The following is a 21602-nucleotide window of genomic DNA, read 5'->3' as shown; positions in this document are numbered from 1 at the left end:
ACGTTGACATGCTGCCAAAACATCACCAAAAAGCATAAAAACAGTGAAGTTGGGACATCAATACTAATCTACTTTTGATTTATTTTTGAAAAGTTATCCAAAGAGTGCAACTTGTGTAAGCCGTGTAACTTCTAGCATAAAGGTTACCACTACATTACTAGCATGCTATATAACTACGAAACAGGTGCAGTTCTCGGCGAGAAGCATCTTACAACTTTAGACAAAGCAGTCTTTCGGTTAGCTACGTTTGCTTTAAAGAGCCCTCTTAACAAGTGGCTTAAGTGTTTCATTGTTTTGGTGGCCAAATACAGAAATAATTTAGCTAAGAGGAAAGGAATATCGTCATAAAATGTAGCTGACTGTAGGTCCAAACCTGACAGAAAACGAATTTAGAAATTATATCGTACCTTGATTAGTGAAGACGTTCGACTGTAGTCTCAACAATTCACATAGTAGGATGATTCACATGAATACGCAAGAAGCCAAAGCTGAATTGAGTTTCCTTTTTATGTAAACCTTAGACCACCGCTAATCTGATCCATTTAAACCCGTGTTTTTGTGTCTTCTTCTTCTTTTGAGTTTATTAGCATTACCGCCGCCTACTGGACTGGAGCATGGCTCCGAAGGCTGAAAATTCAAGTAAACCGTTTGTTTCAAGAATATAGGTGTTATGTATATGTTACATAGATGTGTATTTTTCACCAAGAAATTTTTCTGATGTTACCTTCAAGTTATTTCTCATGCGTGCTTTATAGATAGATAAATGTATGAAAGAAGTGATTTAATGAATCTATAAATCAAAGAAACATAGCTGCACGAAGGTATAATACAAATTATGTTTAGAATCCTATGTCTAACATGTGTATTCACCAGTCACAGAATGAAGAATTACCACAGAGCTTTATAGAGAACGGCAAGAATGATTTTCTGAAGCGTTCTTCATGGCGGCGAATCGGTCTGAGGGTGAAGGAGAAGTGTGGAGTTGAGTGGGAGTGATGTCCATGATGTAGAGCAGTTTATTCAGTGACCTCCTGTCCATCACTGACTCAAACACCTCCAAATTCTGACCAGTGATGCAGGGTTGCAGATGAGTTTGTTGATCCTGCTGGCATCTCTGGCACTGATGCTGTCCCCTTCCCTCCACGCCAGCAGCAAGCTATTTCCTCCTGAAGTCAACCACTATCTCTTTTGTCTTGCTGACACTCAGAAGGAGGTGATTTCTTTGAACTCAACAAAGTTCCTTAACAGCTTCCTGTACTCTCACTCTTGTCCACCCTTAATACACCCAACTACTGCAGTGTCATGTTTAACTGTTGTAACGGAAATCTGAGGTGTACAAGGTAAACAAGAATGCCAATAGGACCATTCCTTGTGGTTCCCCAGTATTACTAACCACCACATCAGACTGGGAGCCCCCCAGGCTTACAAACTGAGCCATCTCACAGGGTCAAAAGTATATACACAGGTTCAAATATAACACCCCCATGAATTTTTTATTAAATGTCTCTTAGGTACAGTAGTTGCACCTCAACCAGATGCTTTTGGTAGCCATCAAAAAGTTTCTCTGGTGGTTCTTGGCAGAACTGATTTTAATTGGTTGGTTCCCCAGCACAGACCCAGCTTTAAAGTCAAATTTTTAATAGGGTTGAAATTGGGATTTTTGGGGATGCCATTTTTCACAACTCAAATCAAGTTAAAAGTTATATTCCAATTCACACACAGTAAAGGTTTGAGCTGTCAGAAATATTCAAATTCAAAGCCACACAGAACAAGCCTGGAAAAAGTAGGAAGTGAGTGCTGTTACCACTCAAGAGTGGTAACAGCAGCATTAGAAGTTAAAACTCCAAATCTAGAAGAGTGGTTCCAGCAGATTGCAGGCACAACATTAGAGGTCTCTGTGCAGAAGAGTGTAGTTTTAAGAGCAGCTAAGACACTGTACAGACTGTTCAAACTCCCAGGCCTCTGGGTCGAGGACCCAAACTTGAGGATCACACACATATCAAACCCAGAGGATTAAATGGAGTAGATAGTAGTAGTGGTAGGCAAGATTTTTCAGATTGATGGGAAGTACAGCTGTACTACTTAGGGCAAACACCTAATACAGTAGAAAGGACTACTGGGATGCTATATGCATGGTGAAAGGAGGGGTGACAGACTTAAAGTACAAGGCTTTCACTGAGTTGCATGTAAGGGTGGACACTGAGGAACAGAAAAATGACTTGTATTGATTGGCTGAGCAGAGAGACTGAGCTAGAAAGGACATGTAGCAGGTTAGGTGGTTAAGAACAGAGATGGAAATGTGCTAAGTGTGCTAAGTGAAGAGAGTGTTGAAAAGATGAGAGAGCGAGGACAGATGGAGGACAGATGACGAATTGGAAAATGCAGAGAAATTTTTAAGGAGCAGCTATGAAGAGAATGATAAAAGGCAGTTGGCCCAGATGACATACAGCATGGGGAGGTACAGGAGGTATGGAGATATTTAGGAGAGAGGGCAGTGGACTTTTGGACCACATTGAAGGGAATTTCTTGATGTATGATTTTATTTTAAGTAAGTTAAATTCTGAGACTGAAAAAAAGTTTTTATTAACATTCTCATTTAAAGTCAAAACACCCCAAAATGAATTACAGTCAATGGTAAAAGTAAGTCCCAGGGATTCACTTTACTAGAAAATACATCAAATGCAATGAAATCATCTGCAAGTGCATAATCCCTCCAAGGAAAATGAGAACTGCTTGAGATGTGGTTTGAAAACAGTTACTCTCAGTGAAACTATAATCTATAAAACTGCCCTTGCTTTTGTTTTCTGATCTAGTGGCTCAATGGTGCCATCCTCCATCAAAGTAAATAACCCAAACTTTTCCAGTTTTCATGCCAACAGAATACCATAGCAGTCAGATAGTGTTGCTATGACTGAGAACTTTTACAGTTAAGAAATATCACAGGAAACATGGTAAAACATGGTAGATGTGGTAAAAGGCTATAATTAAGACTGTTCGAAATAGACTGAGAAACACAGGTCTAAAGCAGATCGCAAATCAGTCAGATTGAGCTTTAATGATATATGAAAAAATCATCTTTGTACATTTGTACATATTTGATGGTGAAAATGCAAACATGACACCAAAATTAAAACTATTGTGTATAAGTGCTGCACTACCATGATGCTAATTAAACTGAATGTGAAATTCACTTATAATTTCGTATTTAAACTGGAAGATATTTGTGCAGTCCTCCATGTTTTTCATTTGAATTGTCTTCGATTCAGCTAACTCTAATCAAAAATAAAAGAAATATCCTGCTTCATGGTCATTCTCATAATGGCAGACCTTTTCACTTCTTGGATCTGCAATCATCAGCTTTATATAGTGATTTTAATATTGGCAGTCATAGAGTGATACAGTGACAGAGTAACATGAATTTAATGGCATTCAATCTAAAGACAACTTTATTTCTTTCCCAAGTCATTATTCAAAGATGTTATACAAAGTTCTATATTTCTGCATAAAATCTAAAGTTTCTTGAGAGGAAAAAAACTGAAGAACACTGTAATATCATTAAGCCAGTTTCACTGTTAAAAGACACCGTGCAGAAAATGTTTGCTACTTAACTGAATGACTGGAGGAAGCTATTATCTGAATATATTATAGCTTAAAACCAAAATATAACATGACAAATTCAAAAAAAGATTCGCTGGCCAAATGCACTAAGGATTAATTTCCCACTTTTTACTGTCATCATAAATGTACTTAAAAGTTCAAAGTAAATGTTTTCAAAACATCATTTACCTGTAAAAAGTTACTGATTTACCTGCGTAGTCCTCTACTATGGTTTACCTCTTTCAGGAAAACTTACTCTGAAGTGAGAAAGGCAACACACATGCACATAAAAAGCAAGTCAAGATGAGAAGGAGATGGTTTAGTTACATCCTTAATATCCCTTGTTTACTCATATCCTTAATTTAGAATGTCTCTTGAGTTCAAGGTTTGACGTTACAGAGGAGGCACAGATCAGCATCAACGATATCAGTAATCGAAACTCTTCATGATGGCGTCTCTGTCAAATCTGAAATGTAGGAAAGCCTTAGAGGACAGCATTGGCTCATAATCTCTACTCTCTTGATGACCGCAGGAGCTGCTTGGAGCTGCATCTGTTAAAAAAAAAAAGCCGTTTAACTGTGTGATGTGGCAATTGGAGGCTATCAGTGGTCATCATCTATGAAATTAAATTAAATTAAATTAAATTAAATTAAATTAATCTTTATATGCATAAAATGGAAAGCACAGAAATTAAAAATCATTTGTCACACCAAATAAAATTATTGCTCCATACGTAACTTGATGCATTAGAGTGAATGGTCAACCATTCAGGTCAAAGGGATGACTACATAACTACTGTTTGCCTTTGAGAACCACATCACCATTATTTCAATAGATTCAGATGAAATTTACTTATAAGCAGTTAGATTTATTGCACACACTCCTATTGTGAGTATTACTCCATTAGATAATGATATATTACATGCATTTTATTAACAGTGTTAATAACATGTGATATGAAGGATGCAAGGAGCATTTGCCATTGCTGACTGTCCAGAAGGCTCTTAGATAAATTGCAGTGAAAGGAATATCTTGTCTTTTTAAGTGCTCCTTTGGTCAAATGAGTAGAAATAAACCCTCGATCTATGTAAAGGCTTTCGACCAAATAGAATGTCAGAGTGCTGAAAAATCATACCTCTTTCAAAACTGTCTTGTAGTCTTCGCGGTTGAAGTCTTTTATCTTCCTTCTGTAGAATCGGTTAAAGAGTGTGATGCTGGTAATTCATTAACTATTTACATGATGCCAAATTTAAATGCTTACTAATATTATATATTCAATAAAAACAGCATCTGAAACCCTTAATATTAGCTAAGTTGCACCAGCAGAAAGTGCATGTGCTGTTTTTGACTGATGATCTTGAGACTTTTTCTGGTTTAAATGTCAGCATAATGTCTGAGGCTTCTCTGGTTACTAAAAACCGCTATCTGGACCAAAAATTTTTGGCACTTACTAATATGGTTTTCACCTGCTGGTTGCTGGCTCCATTGTCACAAGAGCCTTTCTTCATATAAGGCAAGTCTTGAAATTTCTTCCCATTGCCTTTCACATTTGGTTTCTACAGAGTAAAGAACAGATTTTATGAGATGACTGTGGTTATAATAACAAATGACAGATTCTACTTCCATCTTATACCTATATAGTAATTAATAATATATTTAAATCAGACGTATTTAATAAAGCCTTGGCAAAGTCTGGACCTGAATCACATTGAGTACTCCACATGCAACTAGAACATAACAAATGCCTGTTCATACATGTTTATCTTTCTCATTTGGACTTGCTGAGACATACATTTTCTATGAGGACATAGGCTGAAAGAATCATTACACTTACTGATAGATTCTTTCCCTCATTTTTAATTATCTGCCTGCTGTTATCACATGGTGACTGACTGTAGTCTTTTTCTAACCTGGTTCAGTTCAAACTGGCCCAAAGTTTTCTGCTGCTTGTGTTTTGTCCAGCTCTCTCCTGGAAAGGCATCGCTACCTGGGAGGTGACGAGATTTTGACCTATGAGACAGAAGGAAGAACAAAAAGAAATTGGATTTTTGAAATTGCGGCAATCTATGAAAGTGTGGGAATTTCACTGAATTTCATTTCATGTTTTGATTTGCTTATGTTTATACATAAACATAACAATGCTTTTAAAAGCATTGAGAGCCCACATGGAGTACTCTCAGTGCTCTATGTGCACATGATGGTAAATTGCTTAGTCTGCCCATCTCAGAGAGACAGAAAAATTCCCAAATATTTCCAAAAACTAAGAGTGTCAACATTATCGTTATTATGCAACCTCACAGTCCATTCCTATGCAGAGTTCTAGTGATTGTCTACTTTGAGTGTGTGGCTTTCCGTGAATTTCTTGATGATGTTTCTCACTCCAGCTTTTTTACTCTAAGTCCTGTGATAACTGCACATCTTTTATGGGGTTGTTCTGTGGCTCAGGGAGGGGTGTGCAGTGGGTTCCAGGGGCAGTACCAGGGAAGGCTATTCCAGTTGCACGCCAGAGAGTTGGAGAGTCAAGGACATCAGAGCTGGCTGGTCTGTGAACTGTCGCATTGTAAATAAAGTAAAATCTGCATTGTGAGCCCAAATAGTCTGTGAGTCTGTTTGGGGCTAAGATTACACAAAGCCTGTTACAAAATCCATGTCCTTCTTTGTGAGCATCAACAGTTGTTTTTACTTGACTTCACAAGGTTTGAGCATCACAAGGCTAAAGCACATCATTGCACAGTAGAGCAAAGAATAAAGAATAAACCTGCTCTGTTAAAAAAGCACTTTAGGTGAAAACTTTCAATTTCATAGGGGGGCTTTTGTGGATGCATGTCTCTAGATTTTTTAAGGACACCAAAGAACCTGGAGACAAAAAAACCCAAACATTATTTAAGAAACGGAATAATGTTCTGCATAAATGGGTCAAAATGCCTTTTAGTCTTTCATGCTTTGAATGGTAAATGGTAAAACTAGAAAAGCCTGCTGCTAGGACTGAGGCGAATGTGTCGAGCTCCCAGAAGGTATAAATCTCGGTAGAGCTGACGGGAATGGCAGAGTTGGTGATACCTGACATGAGAGATGGCTGCCCCTCCCTGAACCTGCTTGTGCCAGAGGTTTACTGTTAAAAGGGAATTCCTACTGTCGTCAAGTGCTTGGTAATAGGGGATTGGCTGATTGTTGGAGTTTCTCTCTAAAGCCTGGTGCGGACATGAACACAGACGGGTGGAGATCCGACAGCTGAGTAGTCATTCCTGTCATACTTCTTTGAAGTCCACTGCCTGGGCGTGTTTGTAGCTGGGGGATTGTGATGTAAATTTTCTACAGACGAGTCTGTGCAATCAAAAAACCAAGTAGTTGACCCTTGCTGTCACTATCGCATAACAAAATTAACCTAACAGGGACCCAAGCAGACCCTACCAGACTCATAGATTTAAAAATTATAAAACCTGCTTAACCCTCCGAGGGTTAATATTGCAGGGTCTTTATCCTATAAAATAATGCGCCTTAAGGTAAAAAATTTTGTAATTAGGCCTTATATAAATACAATTGACTTGAACTGACTACCGTGTGGGATTTCTGTTGCAGAATTGTTTGTTTTTTTACCGAATGTTGCTGATGTTTGCAAAGTCCTCATCACTGTCTGTTGACTCGCCTTTCCTCCGGCTAATCCAGTCTCGCAGTGGTCTACACAAGTAAAGCAGAAGATCTGCCATTAGACATAAAATCAAAAACATGACAAACAAGACGCAAAATTTTATTTAGACAGTTCAGAGGTTTGACAGACTTCATGGATGCACAACTGGTTGATCAATATGCATTAACTGGACCAAATTACAAAAAGAAGGCTAACTTATATGGGTAAGGATCATTAGTTCTATTTTCAGATCTGATGGCCCTGAAGAGCAGATCGTCTCTGACATCCATACTGATTTCAGAGCAGCTGCTACTTTTGATCCATTTCTCCCTCCATGAACTTGTTCATTTACTATTATGGATTTCATGCCAATTTCACTGAATATTTAAACTCAGTACATGAAACCACATCTTCACACTGACATTCTGACCCTGGGGAGTACCCAAACCCATGGATGTGTTAAAGGAGATGAGCTGAGATGAGAAATACTTTATTCGTCCATCGTATATTGATATTTGAAATTACTTTGCTACAATAATAACTGTATTACAAAGAGTAATGGTGATCATCTTAGTGTGACAAAGAAATTGACATTTCTTCTCTTCACAATTCCATGGTGAGACTAAAGAGAGCACATTAGCACGCAACTTCTAGGAAGTGCTGGTAGAAGTAGAAGTATTATATGGTATAAGTACTAAAATCGGCCCAGTGTCAGTGCAACCTTTTTTTTCAAGTCTTTACAATAAGCTGGGCTCAACACATTTCACCTGAATTTCAGACAGACACAAGAGTGACATTTATTTGCTCATCTTATTACCAGAAAGAAAACAAACGTATACCTTGCTATAACTGAAAACTATCAATGGACAATAAAAATGATTAGATGTTGTTTTCTAGAAACACACCTTATAAATGGAATGGCCATGAAAAACCTGTTTGGGGCAAGTCCAAGTTTAGACTTTGGTGTCATGTCATTCCTGTGACAGGGAAGCTTCTCGATAGGAAACCATTCAATGTTCTACAAGAAAAGCAAAAAAACAAAACAAAAAGCAAAAACAAAGTGAAAGTGTAAACATTTCTGTCAGCTACAGACAGTACAGATCAAGGACCAGAAAACTTCTGCTTCACTGCAACACCGAATAATCTTCACAAACATTAACAGATGACTGACTACAGCTGAAGCGAGTTGACAGTAGGGTGAATTAGCAAAATGCCACAAATGCAAATAGTCTAAGCCATTGAGAGTAAGGTTTTTTCAATTTTTCAATAAACACAGTCATGATCATTGCAATCTGTTAAGACTAGTGCATATAGTGTGACAGACATGATAAGGGTGTTTGCAGGAGCAGTGGACAAAAACAATACAGCCTCTTTTGTTCACTATCTACAGCTTGTGACAATAGGTGAGGGTTGTAGATATATCAACTGGTAAATGGACAATTTCTCGCTCAGTTCTATTTTCATCACAACAAACCATTTCAGTGTATTTATAACTGCACAAGCGGGCCAATTTTCTCTGCCATTTCCCTGCTCCCCTCTTCCCTCACTCGTGAACAAGACTCCAAGATACTTAAACTCCTCCACTTGGGGCAGTGACTTGTCACTTACCTGGAGATGGCACACTACCATTTTTCTGGCTGAGAACCATGCCTCAGACATGGAGGTGCTAATTCTCATTCCTGCCGCTTCACACCTAGCTTAGCTTTAGCATGCTGTCTTGGCAGATGCTTGCAAAGAACCAAAATTGTGTTAGCAGCATAATGCAGTTGTTTCTGTCCTGGATGCAGTTTTCCACTTTACCATTTATCTTGTCCTTTTGTGTAATAAAAATAAATATCCATATGTCTCTTTATTTTCCTCCTCTGACACATAAACTGAAATCTGCTGATTGTAGTGCAAGTGCAAGAAACGATAAGCGGAATAGATATGCAGGCAGACTAACAATTCCAAGGAACTGGACAACTGGGACCCAGTTTTCTAGAAGAATGGGTGCTCGATTCCTCTCCCCACCTTTATTGATAAAGTGAGGAATTCAGTCATCCAGAAAGGAGTCAAAGTAGAGCCACTACTCGTCCTCATCAAAAAGAACTAGCTGAAGTGGTTTGAGGATAGGACTACGATCCCTAAACCACCTTATATGAACATCCCTGGTAAGGTGTTCTGAGTGTGTCCTACTAGAAAAAGACCCAGGGATAGACCCAGGACATACTGGAGAGATTACACCTGTTAGCTGGCCTAAAAAGGTGTCAGCTAAGAGCTGGAGGAGGTGGATAAGGAGAGAGCTCTGGGCTTCTCTGTTCCCTCCTTTTTATTCAGTGCATTTTAATTCATTTTCATCCAGAAAGTGACAAAAGAGGCTTTGCACAAGCTCAAGACATTAATAAATCTGGACCGAAAGGTAGAAAAACTGTTGGTTTTTTTTACCCTTATCTCTTTTCTAGTTTTGGGGTTGAATTTTGTATCCTTGGACACTCCTGGTATGATGTAGAGCCGCACTAGTTGGTCAGTGATTTTCTGCTCTATGTAAACATCTTTGCAGATACGGTTCTTGATGTCAAAACCCGTCTCCTCCAACACCTGGAAAGCAACCATCATTATCAAATAAGAACTAAAGCCATTTTAAGATATGTGACTTTTATTTCTTTAAATTGATATAAGAACTGCCTGACTTACTTCACGAACTGCACAGTCATTTGGCGCTTCATCCTCATTAACCTTCCCCTTTGGAAAGCCCCAACCAGATTTTGCAAGGTAGCCCTGAACAAGCAGTACCTGAAATTGAAATAAAACAAAAGACCAGTAAGTTGAAACACACAGAATTCTTTTCATTCACCAAACACATGCACGAGTGTTCACAGGCCTCATACACTTGATAATTTACAAAAGAGGCAGCCCCTCTCCCCAAAATATCAGTGTCTCCCTGGCAGAAAACCTAAATCAGTTCTTTGCCAGGTGTGAGGAAAAAAGACCCAGCCGGAACACACTGATTCCATCTGACAACAGCATGAAACCCCTCGCTGTATAACAGCACAAAGTGCGACAGGTGCTTAGTGCAGTGAACCAGAGGAAAGCTGCCGGCCTTGATGGTGTGCCGGGTAGGCTACTCAAGGCATGTTCTGACCAACTTACAGAAGTCTACACAAAGATCTTCAACACATTCTTAGCACAAGCCAACATCCCACCCTTCCTGAAGTCTGCAATCATCCTCCCCCTGCCCAAGAAATCCACCCCTGACAGCCTGACTGACTACAAACAGGTTGCACTGTTGCTATGAAGTGTTTTGAGAGGCTGGTATTAAGACGCATTAAAGCCAGAAGCCAGCCAAAGCCTTATCCTGAGACCCACACCAGTTCACTCACAGGCAAAATCAAATGGAGAAACCATGTGCGAATGCTCTTTAATACACTAATCACAGACATACTCATAAACAAACTGTCTGCCTTTGATCTCCCCCTTCATACCTGCATCTGGATTAAACAAAATTCCCCCCAGATTGCCAACAAACAGTAAAGCTCGGCCCCCACCTCTCCTTCACTCTCAACTAATTTCTGTGTGTTACACTCACACCTATCACCAGCTCCCCACAGGCTGCGCCCTGAGCCCGGTTCTATACTCACTATACACTCATGACTCACACCAATCCACGCCACTAACTTCATAATAGATTTCACAGATGACACCAACATAGTTGGACTCATCCAGAGGCTGTCCACCTGGTGCTCTGTGAACAGCCTCACCTTCAACACAAAGAAAAAGAAGGAAGTCATCAATGATTTCAGGGAGTACAGAGCAGACCATCTCCCTTTATACATCAACGGAGACTGTAGAAAGGGTCCAGGATTTCCGACTCCTAGGAACCCACCTAGCAGAGAACATCTCCTGGACTGCTCACACCACTGCCACAGTGAAGAAAGCTCAGCAGTGCTGGCACTTCCCTAGAGCCTGAAGAGAAACAAGTTGCAGCCGGAGCTACTGGTGAGAGCCTGCTATCATACTGCATCACAGTGTGGTATGCAAGCTCCTCATCCACAGACAAAAAAAAAGAAAAAAAGAAGACTACAGCACATCATAAACACAGCACACAAAAAAAGTCACTGGCTGCCACCTCTCATCCTTTCGGCAAATTGCAGTTAAACACTACATCAGCAGGGGCATAAAAATCGTCACTGGCTCTTCACATCCAGGCCATAACCTGTTCCAAATGTTGCCCTCGGGTCTCTGAAGACGAGAACCAGTAGGCTCAAAAGTTTATTCCCACAGGCAATAACCCTGAACAAAAACAACTACACAAAAACAGTTCAAGTGCAATAACTACAGTCAGTGTAATTACTTTACTGTGTCAAATCTGTTCTCAATATGAATAAAGTGGAGATTTTTTAAATATTCATTTTTAGTATTTATTACAATGCACATTTAAATGAATCTTTTTCCTACTTTTTGTTTATTTATTTGTTCACACTGCTTACATGTGAGACACATATCTGGGTGTGTTTGGTTGCCAACCGGGTGATGTGATTCAAATGTCATTGTGTTTTCAAATGCAGTGACAATAAAGGCTTTGAAATGAATTGATACATATCCCTGAACAGGGTCCATTATCCATATCACAGTGGGAGACATCCAAGAAAGAGTCAAGCATGAAGAGTTGGATAGCACCAGGTGCAGATATGATCCACACCTACAGGCTTAAGAAGCTAACTGTGCTTCATGAGTGCCTGGCAGCATAAATGAACCAGCTGCTAATGGATGAGACACAAACAGAATGGCTAACTGAAGGCCGGAAAGTCCCGACACTCAAGGATTCCCAGAATGGACTGGCCCTATCCAACTACCAGCCATGAACCTACCTCATCGAACATCTCAGACATCATAGCAGCGTTGCATGTGCGTTGCATTACTGCAGACACAGTAATCCAACAACATTTCTATACTACATATTGTTATAGCATCCCAATTATAGCATGGCATCTAGGTTTTGTATGAAAAACATAGCACAGCAGGCCTGTAGCAATTTTGATGTAGAAGCCAAACCACATTACTACGCATCTATAGTCATTGTGTGATGCATGCTAACCTAAAAAGAGGATTTTAATTCCTCAAACAAAAAGCACCTGCCAAATATTCAATACATTTTTCTGCCCACTACAAACCCAGGAACATTATTTACCATTTAAATTATAAGAATCTGTTGCAGTCAATACCATTTTTTATACTGGAAGTTTAGAAAACGTTTTCAAATAAACTAAGACCCATCCTAGAATCTACTATCCAGATTTCCTTAAGAATCAAGTACCAAAACGATAGGGTCCACAGAATAAAAATATTCCACTTCCACACTAATTACCACACCACTTGCTGAGATTTTTTGCCATATTGAGGAGTTGTTTTCTCTAAGTGCTACCAGATCTCAACATACAAATACAATACTGTCACTAATTAACACGGTGGCTAAAACAGAGGAAAAGAATTCACAGCCATTGCAGTGCATGAGTATACAACAACTCACATTTTCAAGGGATTCATCTAGAATGATTGCACCATAAGTGGGTACACCCATTTTGTACTCCTTCCACTGCTCAAGAACTTTCTGCACATCCTCTCCGTGAGGCAACAGAAACGGACAGTGATGGAACAGTTTGCAGCAGTCAAGAAAAATTATCTCTGCTAAAATGAAGTAACATAAACAGCAACTACACCTCATTTGATCATCTGAAGAGGTGCTGGACAACTACACTGCCTATTGTCATTATAAAAAATGCCTTCAAAAGTAATACACATTATAAAAAACAGATTTTTTTTTTTTAAATCACAAGTTATTTAAAATCTCTGTAACATGTAAGGATATCAGCTTTGGCAAAGTCTCTTATCCCGCAGTGAGGAATTCCTGGAGTGTTTTGCATGCAGAAGTCCAGGTAGAACCAGTGGGCTAGCTCAATCTGGAAGCAAACTCGGATAGCATTGTCCCTTTCCTCACTGGGGATGTGCAGGATGAACCGGCTGGGGAAGCACAAATAAAGAAATGGGATTAGGACCAGAAACTGTATGTAGAGCTTCTCCTTTCACAGTACTGTCATTATACTTTGTGTTGCTCTGCAACTCAATGTTTGTACTGTGTCTTGTTACTTCATGTTGCGTTTTTTCCATTTTAAAGCTTAAAGGAAGGACATTAACCAGATTCTAACAAATTAACTGCAGACAAACAGTTTGCATGGGAAAATGAGAAAAACTTTGCTAATGCTGAGAGGTGCTTTCTTTGTGATTCTTGTAAACAACACTGAACATATATTACCAAAACCTTCCTTGACAAAGGGCTATTTAATTCTAATGCTGTTTTTGTTTGTTGAGCATCTGGTTATATTTAGGGAGTTAGGCATTCAAGTGTGATATGACTGGAGTCCATCTTAAGACATATGTATCCATATTTGGCTGTATAATCAACCAAATATACTTAACAGCTTTGCTTTGCTGTTAAGTAAATGTGTTTCAGTCTGTGTATCTACTGGATCAGTGCTAGTAGCAATGTTCCTCCAGTTAACAGTTAAAAGCTTCTTGGCGAACAATAGGAACATGTACTCTTTTCTTACAGCATTTTACTCTAAGCACCAACACCGTTGGGTCTGTAGAATAATAAGATTCTCCCCTTTCATATCCTGCCAATACCCCAGGCCCTCTCCTCAGTCATCAGATTTAATTCAAGCTCCCACTTTTTTTTTTATACTGAGTTTAGTGCCATGTCATTTACTAGTGTCCTATAGATGTGTGAGATACGAATCCAAGTCGTCAGATGTTTTTCAGTTACCGTAATAACATATTAGTCAATACTCGTTCATCTTTTCAAGCTTTCCCACTCACAGTGGGAAAGGGTGTAGTGCCTTAGATATAGGTAGCAAATCAAAACTTATGGGAGACGTGCAAATTGGTATTGTAATTGAGCAAATGACATTATTACCACGAAGTCAAAGTTATTGTATTCAAGCCTTTATTGTTTGAATCCATTACCCTACGACGATAGGTTGAAACTGATGTTACCAGCCACTGGATTAACTCGTGATACAGTGCTTCGCCCACGCTCCTTCTAAAAGGGTGGATTTCGGTTTGATGTAGTGGTCATCCTACGGATAAATAATATTCAGTGCACCCTTTACTATGTTCACAGTACACATACTGACTGAGCTACGGAGAGCTACAAAGATAATACCATGCGCCATAGACGCCACTGCTCTTGATCTTGTACTTCTGTTCATCGTGATACCACTTAATCGGTTTTTGTGATAACAATTAAATTAAAGTAAATAACAGTGTTAGATGTCCCCAGGAAACATCAAGTTACCTGCAGAGATCGTCCAATACGCTGGAGGGTATCTCCACTCTTTTTGTTTCCATGTTGGTGCCAGACATCCCGATTCCTTCTCACCATCCAAGTACAAAAGCCATTAGAGTCGCACACTAGTCCATGGTTTTTAGTTTACGTTCTATTTCTAGCGCGATAAATCTCCAGCTTCAAACAAACTAGGAACGAGCAGCTTTCACTAACTACGAATTCGCCGTGCTCCTCCGGAATATGATGTTGAGGTTGCGTTCAAGTCATGTAGGATAGATGAAAATACATTGAAAGATAGTGGTTTGGAGAAGTGACGGGTACTAATTCAGCTGTGTGACTGTGGGTGTAAGAAAAACAAGTTTTTGTTTGTAGATGAAAACACTACACATTAATATTATACACCAACACAATGCCCGCTGAATGTGAGTTTATTTACACAGAATAGTGGACCTTTCCTGATTTGTGGTATTTCGAATGTTATATAAAAAAAATTTGACTCTCACAGGAAACTCGGACTCTCCCGTGATGCCAACGCGAACGCCATGTACAAATTAGAAGTTTATTATTACAACACCTTGAAATAAAATGAACGCCACGTTAGTTCACAACCGGATGTTCGTCATTTGGCTTCCCTTTCGGTCACATGATGAGCTCAGTCTGACGCATTTTTTTTCTTTCAATGAACTTTATGTGTCAACAACAATATAAACATATAAGGCACCGTTATTAATGCATCTATTCGGTTGAGCATTACAATAAGAGAAAAAGAAACACCAAAAAAAAGAGAGAAAAAACAAAAGAAAGAAACAAGACAAAATTGAGAGCATAGGTACAAAAAGTGTTAACAAAAAGGGAAATCATGATCAATATCTCAGATAGGGAGGCCTCCTTTTAACATAAACTGAACTTACTGAATAATACAACAACTTGCGGGCTTTTTTGTCATTTACAAGTTTCAGCGACTTACTCCAAAGTTCTGCAGCATGGGTTAGTTAGTGATGGGGTTCTTGTGGCACAACTCCAAAAGAAGAGCTGGCTCTTTTGGGTCCCAAATGGCTCTAAATTAAAAAAAAAAAAAAAACCATCTGTAGCCTCATATTTTATCTTTAATTGGCAAATATGAATGCTTTGTGTTTTGATAAACCCTTTTGCATTAAAATCAAATGCCTCAGCTTAGATGGGCTGATTCGGTTTCTCCTCTTAGTTAGTATCTGCTTCTTCTTTAAACTGCAGCCAGATGCTGCTTCATTTACAGTTGTCAGTCATATGAGTTTTTGCGATGCACTTGCACCGTCTCACTCACTGACTAAGGGGTAATGACATGAGAAGCAACCCTGAACCACAACACTTTTTCCAGTTTAAAAAAATGAAATATAAAGTTCACAGATTAAAAAAAACAAAACTGTAAAAATTTATACTTCATTTCATGTTGCAGGATCAAATATGAAAATATCAATATCTGATTGGATTAAATTGGTTTTCTCACTCATAGTCTTAGAGAGACCAAGACTAGTCTTCCCTGCACCTTCTTCACATATGATGGGAGGCCAACTGTGTAGATAGTTGTTAAGCTCTGAGGTTGTTTACCATAACACCAGGATCTTGTCCTGCTTCAGACAGGCTGTAAATACACTGGGGTCAGCATCCACTGACCCCACTCTGTGATGTTATATGGCCTACCACTTTGGGAATGACAGCAAAATAATTCAGGATCACAGACCACTGTTTAGCACAGTCCTCAATAATAATTATATAATTACTATATAACATCTGTCTTTCTTTTAGACCAATGACTGTCCAATAACTCCAGGGGTAACAGAAAATGAAAAGAGAAAATATTCAATAAGTGATCCTTGCTTATATCCAAGATCAAAGAAGACAGCCAGATTGCTTTGAGAGGTGAAAGCACAACTGAGAAAACCTCGTGGGTTTTTGTTTCCATTGTATGTTAAAATAAAATAATACATTTTGTCCAAATCAAATAGATGAGGCACATGTAATAGAAAAAAAGAATATAAGTTTAATACAACGTGCAACAATATATACACATTAACAGCATATCAAATATTACAAAAAGAACAGTGATCACACGAACACATTAAATGTATTCTGCAAAGTAAAACCCCTCACTAATGTTTACAAAAAAAGCGGGGGGAATGAAAAAGCTTCTGGTTTCATTGGATGCCGTTTGTTTTAAGTCAACGTGTGAAAAGGAACCAAACCTCAACTCTCCACATTGTAGCATACAATTAGAAAACCTTTAATATAACAGTTGTAATTTAAACTAAATCAAAATGAAACAAATGTATTTCTGTTATAGGATTAAGAATTACAGATTATCCACCCCACGGATCCTCCGGGCTAGCTGAATGTCACGAGGGAATACAGTGACTCTCTTGGCGTGGATGGCACACAGGTTGGCATCTGAAAATATCAAGACGAGAAAAGCCTCTGCAGCCTGGGAGGACAAGAATGTAGAAAAGTTTGATTGGCAAGCTTTACTATGGCTTAATAGGAATATGTAATAATTACACAATATACACAATAAATAATTACATTATTTAGTTAACAAAAAGAAAGCCAAACAACACCAGCGACAAACTTGGAGAGCAATTGTTGCTGTTCAGAAGTGGGTTTATAAAAAGAGTTGTAAGGCCATTTCTAAAACAAGTCCATCAATGTACAGTGAAAAATATTATTCAGAAATGGGAAACATTCAAGGCAGTCACTAATCTTACCAGGAAATTTAACCCAAGGTCAGACTATGTAATGCTTCGAGAAACTATAAAAAACCCAGAGAGCTACATTTCACTCTTAAAAAAAGCTCCTAAAATCCTCAGTTACAGTTAGCACGTTACGTTTGAAAAAGACTGGACAACCGCATATCAGGACAAACACCTTATACCAAACAAAAGTATAACATGTAACTTTTTGCCAAAAGTATTGAACAAAGGCTGTGAATACTTATGTACATGTTTTGGTTTTTATTTTTAATAAATTTGCAAGAATTCTAAGCAAAAATTGTTCACTTTTTCATTATGAGATGTTGTGTATAATATTTTGAGGTAAAAAATGAATTCAATCCATTTTGGAATCAGGCTCAAACATGATAAAACTGTAACAAGTGAAGCACTGTGAATACTTTTCTGTCACAGTCACCTGTGTGAAAAGGGTACATAAGCTATCAACTGATCCCCACCTAATGGCAGTATGGCGATCTAAATGGCCTTATTTAAGGCAAAAAAACCCCAAAAAAAACAAAAAAAACAAACAAACACTGCACACCATCACACTTGTAATTCTAGGTAAATGTATCAAATAGACAAGTGAACATTACAAGTGTCCACAATTCATCAAAAGGCTAATGGAGATGGCGTCTTACCTCTTGGAGGGCCAGAAGAGCATAAACCTGCCATCGAAGCCTTTCTCTAGAAAAGCTTTGGCACACCTCATGAACCTAAATCAAAAGGAAGAACCAACATCTTTTTAAGAAACAGAGGCTTCAGTCACATAGAAACCCCCCCCACACACACACACAACAAACACACAAAAAACCCTCTAGACAGTGATGCTTTTTCAACACCAACTATATGAGTATGTAACTGATTTGTTTAAAAAAACAAAAAAAAACAAAAACAAAAAAACAACTGCACATGAACTCAGAAATGTTGGCACATGTCTGCCGTAGCAGTATCCCCTGAATGAGATGGTGGCCACCAGAGGTGATTACAGCTGTCAAGCTGAAGAAGGAGCACTGTTCGGACTTTGTTTGCCTGCCGGACTCCAGAGACAGCTGACAGGTCCTGACATCCCAAGCAGAGTCCAGCTCTGGTAGTAGCTGAAGCAAAAACTTGGGTGTGAGAGAAGTTCCCTGCCTGATCTTTGTGTTAACACTATTATTGCTAGCTCTTTAAAGGTGAAAAATTAGATTGCAGACACAAGCGGCAAATATGATCTTTTTTCAAAATGTGGCTGGGTTTTCAGGCTTTAGAGTTCAGTAATTTGGTTTGGTTCAGAGTAGAGCCGCTGATCCTCCACGACGAAAGAAGCCAGCTGACGCAAGCGCCTCCCAGATAAAGTATTCTTACTGGGCAGCCCAAAACCTCTGCTTTCATAGAGGCGCTCACATTTCCTACTGATCAGTAAATCAAGTGCATTTGATTAGTAACACCTGGCTGTTACTTTGTGCATAGGCCAACAATACTGGACCTGGTGAAATGTGGCTGGTATTGGACAGCACCACAGGCCCTGGTGTAATGTGGATTGCCTTAACAGGGAAAGTAAGTTCACCATTACTTCTTCCAGTTTTTTCGCAGGACTCTATGCGGTCCTGCATCATATGTACAGTCCTTCATTTGACTGTATGTATTATGCAGTTAATTTATTTTTTATTTAATAACTATTTTTTGTGCCTGCAGGTCATTGAGAGAATCGACTCTGATGGCACCAAATGCCCGAATCCTAGTCCTAGATCAGCCCCAAAGAGGACAAGACTAAAATTCCCTCGTGTCCTTCAAAGAGATTATAGACATTGAATTGTACAAAAGAATCAGCTCCTTTTATCTTGGTTCTTTTTGCTGCCAGTTTCAGCCTCAATTCTGTGAACACAGTAAAGATTATTTACATGCTATCATCGTGAGGATGGAGACATAGATTTTGTACCGGACAAGTAGATATCTATAATGGTTATTAACATTAAGACCCGAGTTAAGAGACAGAATATATGAGCATATTTGTAATTACTGTAGTTTCTCTTTCTCGTACTTCCAACAATTAAAAGGCATTGAAAAAAAAGAACACTTCTATTGATTCAACTATAAAAATAAATAAATAAATAAATGAATAAATAAATAAGGACTCCCAGTGGGTAAAAAGTGACTTTATCTGTGTCTGGTCTGCTGTTGTCAGACTCACCAAACGGGCAAAGGGCGCCTTTCTAAGGAGGAGATCTGTGCTTTTCTGGTACTTGCGGATCTCCATCAAAGCTCTGGTTCCTGGTCGAAATTTCCTCTTCTTGGGGGAAACAGGAGGCTGTCCTAAATCCACAAATACATTTTGTTAGCAAGACAATTAAGTAAAATCTTTGATAATCAAATAAGCCTTTGATTTTAAGTGCTGAAAAGTGTGTGTGTGTGGGGGGGGGGAGCGGTCTTGCTCTCACACACACACACACACAAAATAGATTAAAAGTTACTCTAACCTGGAACTCCACTGCGACTTGGGGATGTTACACTGGAGGTCCTTTGGGCTGGCACTTGGGGGCGCCGTTGAGGGGTTTTACCCTTCCGACGGCTGGCAGATAAATTATGACGCATTGCTACAAATGTACAGGCACAATTACAAAGGGAATAACACCAAGGTCACAATTTAACTATATCAGATTAGGGACATTACTAGAGGCAGAAAAAAACAAAAAACAAAGAACAAACTTTCAAGTTTCCTTTTCAGTCAGTAACTGTACTTATTATTTTATCAGACAAGGTAAGCAGTTATTTTGTTTTCATTTTATTTAAACTTTATTTATCCAGGTAAATAAAGGTATAGAGGGAGGTATAGATTCACCCTCTCTTCTGATAAAACAGCTTAAAAGGCCTAGAAAAGATCATCAGATTACAGAAGAAAATGCTCGGTAGATTGATTTTGTCTCAAATGCATTCAAAGTAAAAGGGGAAGTGTGGCTTACTTCAAATCACAGATCATTAGAAACATCAAGCTACCTTGACACATGAGAAGCAGCTCTTGTTTGCAAAGGTACTCATGCCAGTGGAATACGTCATTTTATACAGTGGAGCAAAAAAGTATTTAGTCAGCCACCGATTGTGCAAGTTCCCCCACTTAAAATGATGACAGAGGTCAGTAATTTGCACCAGAGGTACACTTCAACTGTGAGAGACAGAATGTGAAAAAAAAATCCATGAATCCACATGGTAGGATTTGTAAAGAATTTATTCGTAAATCAGGGTGGAAAATAAGTATTTGGTCAATAACAAAAATACAACTCAATACTTTGTAACATAACCTTTGTTGGCAATAACAGAGGTCAAATGTTTACTATAGGTCTTTACCAGGTTTGCACACACAGTAGCTGGTATTTTGGCCCATTCCTCCATGCAGATCTTCTCGAGAGCAGTGATGTTTTGGGGCTGTCGCCGAGCAACACGGACTTTCAACTCCCGCCACAGATTTTCTATGGGGTTGAGGTCTGGAGACTGGCTAGGCCACTCCAGGACTTTCAAATGCTTCTTACGGAGCCACTCCTTTGTTGCCCGGGCGGTGTGTTTTGGATCATTGTCATGTTGGAAGACCCAGCCTCGTTTCATCTTCAAAGTTCTCACTGATGGAAGGAGGTTTTGGCTCAAAATCTCACGATACATGGCCCCATTCATTCTGTCCTTAACACGGATCAGTCGTCCTGTCCCCTTGGCAGAAAAACAGCCCCATAGCATGATGTTTCCACCCCCATGCTTCACAGTAGGTATGGTGTTCTTGGGATGCAACTCAGTATTCTTCTTCCTCCAAACACGACGAGTTGAGTTTATACCAAAAAGTTCTACTTTGGTTTCATCTGACCACATGACATTCTCCCAATCCTCTGCTGTATCATCCATGTGCTCTCTGGCAAACTTCAGACGGGCCTGGACATGCACTGGCTTCAGCAGCGGAACACGTCTGGCACTGCGGGATTTGATTCCCTGCCGTTGTAGTGTGTTACTGATGGTGACCTTTGTTACTTTGGTCCCAGCTCTCTGCAGGTCATTCACCAGGTCCCCCCGTGTGGTTCTGGGATCTTTGCTCACCGTTCTCATGATCATTTTGACCCCACGGGATGAGATCTTGCGTGGAGCCCCAGATCGAGGGAGATTATCAGTGGTCTTGTATGTCTTCCATTTTCTGATGATTGCTCCCACAGTTGATTTTTTCACACCAAGCTGCTTGCCTATTGTAGATTCACTCTTCCCAGTCTGGTGCAGGTCTACAATACTTTTCCTGGTGTCCTTCGAAAGCTCTTTGGTCTTGGCCATGGCAGAGTTTGGAGTCTGACTGTTTGAGGCTGTG

General features: G+C 39.3%; 3 protein-coding genes across 4 annotated transcripts in view; all 3 read right to left on the bottom strand.

Moving 5' to 3' along the window:
• The window catches only part of ythdc2 (YTH domain containing 2), a 40255-nt gene extending 39712 nt beyond the window's left edge, over nucleotides 1-543 (bottom strand). Inside the window, exon 1 of the mRNA XM_085360070.1 lies at nucleotides 408-543. The gene's annotated coding sequence lies outside the window, so the exon portion shown is untranslated. The remainder of the gene's footprint in view (nucleotides 1-407) is intronic.
• Nucleotides 544-3696: 3153 nt separating this feature from the next.
• On the bottom strand, nucleotides 3697-14783 carry dcp2 (decapping mRNA 2). Of its 2 annotated transcripts, none has more exons than XM_085358563.1 (11): nucleotides 14556-14783; nucleotides 13071-13222; nucleotides 12732-12859; nucleotides 9899-9997; nucleotides 9650-9802; nucleotides 8131-8243; nucleotides 7195-7275; nucleotides 5508-5607; nucleotides 5049-5153; nucleotides 4733-4784; nucleotides 3697-4148 (listed from the first exon to the last, which is right to left on the bottom strand). In XM_085358563.1, exons 1-11 carry the CDS (start codon nucleotides 14621-14623, stop codon nucleotides 4024-4026), a joined length of 1176 nt encoding a protein of 391 aa, XP_085214689.1. In that variant the 5' UTR covers nucleotides 14624-14783; the 3' UTR covers nucleotides 3697-4023. The 2 variants fall into 2 exon arrangements, with proteins under 2 accessions (XP_085214689.1, XP_085214690.1); XM_085358564.1 differs by having other exon boundaries at nucleotides 5064-5153.
• A 2092-nt stretch (nucleotides 14784-16875) lies between these two features.
• Nucleotides 16876-19861, bottom strand: cenpa (histone H3-like centromeric protein A). Its single transcript, XM_085358562.1, has 4 exons — nucleotides 19747-19861; nucleotides 19461-19582; nucleotides 17929-18003; nucleotides 16876-17004 (listed from the first exon to the last, which is right to left on the bottom strand). The coding sequence occupies exons 1-4, from the start codon at nucleotides 19859-19861 to the stop codon at nucleotides 16876-16878; spliced, it is 441 nt and encodes a 146-aa protein (XP_085214688.1).
• Nucleotides 19862-21602: the final 1741 nt, after the last annotated feature.

The sequence above is a fragment of the Diplotaxodon limnothrissa genome, linkage group LG7 (assembly GCF_057381915.1).
Source record: "Diplotaxodon limnothrissa isolate DT_005_m linkage group LG7, D_limnothrissa_male_GT1.1, whole genome shotgun sequence".
NCBI lineage: Eukaryota > Metazoa > Chordata > Actinopteri > Cichliformes > Cichlidae > Diplotaxodon > Diplotaxodon limnothrissa.
This window is presented reverse-complemented; position numbering and strand designations above follow the sequence as displayed.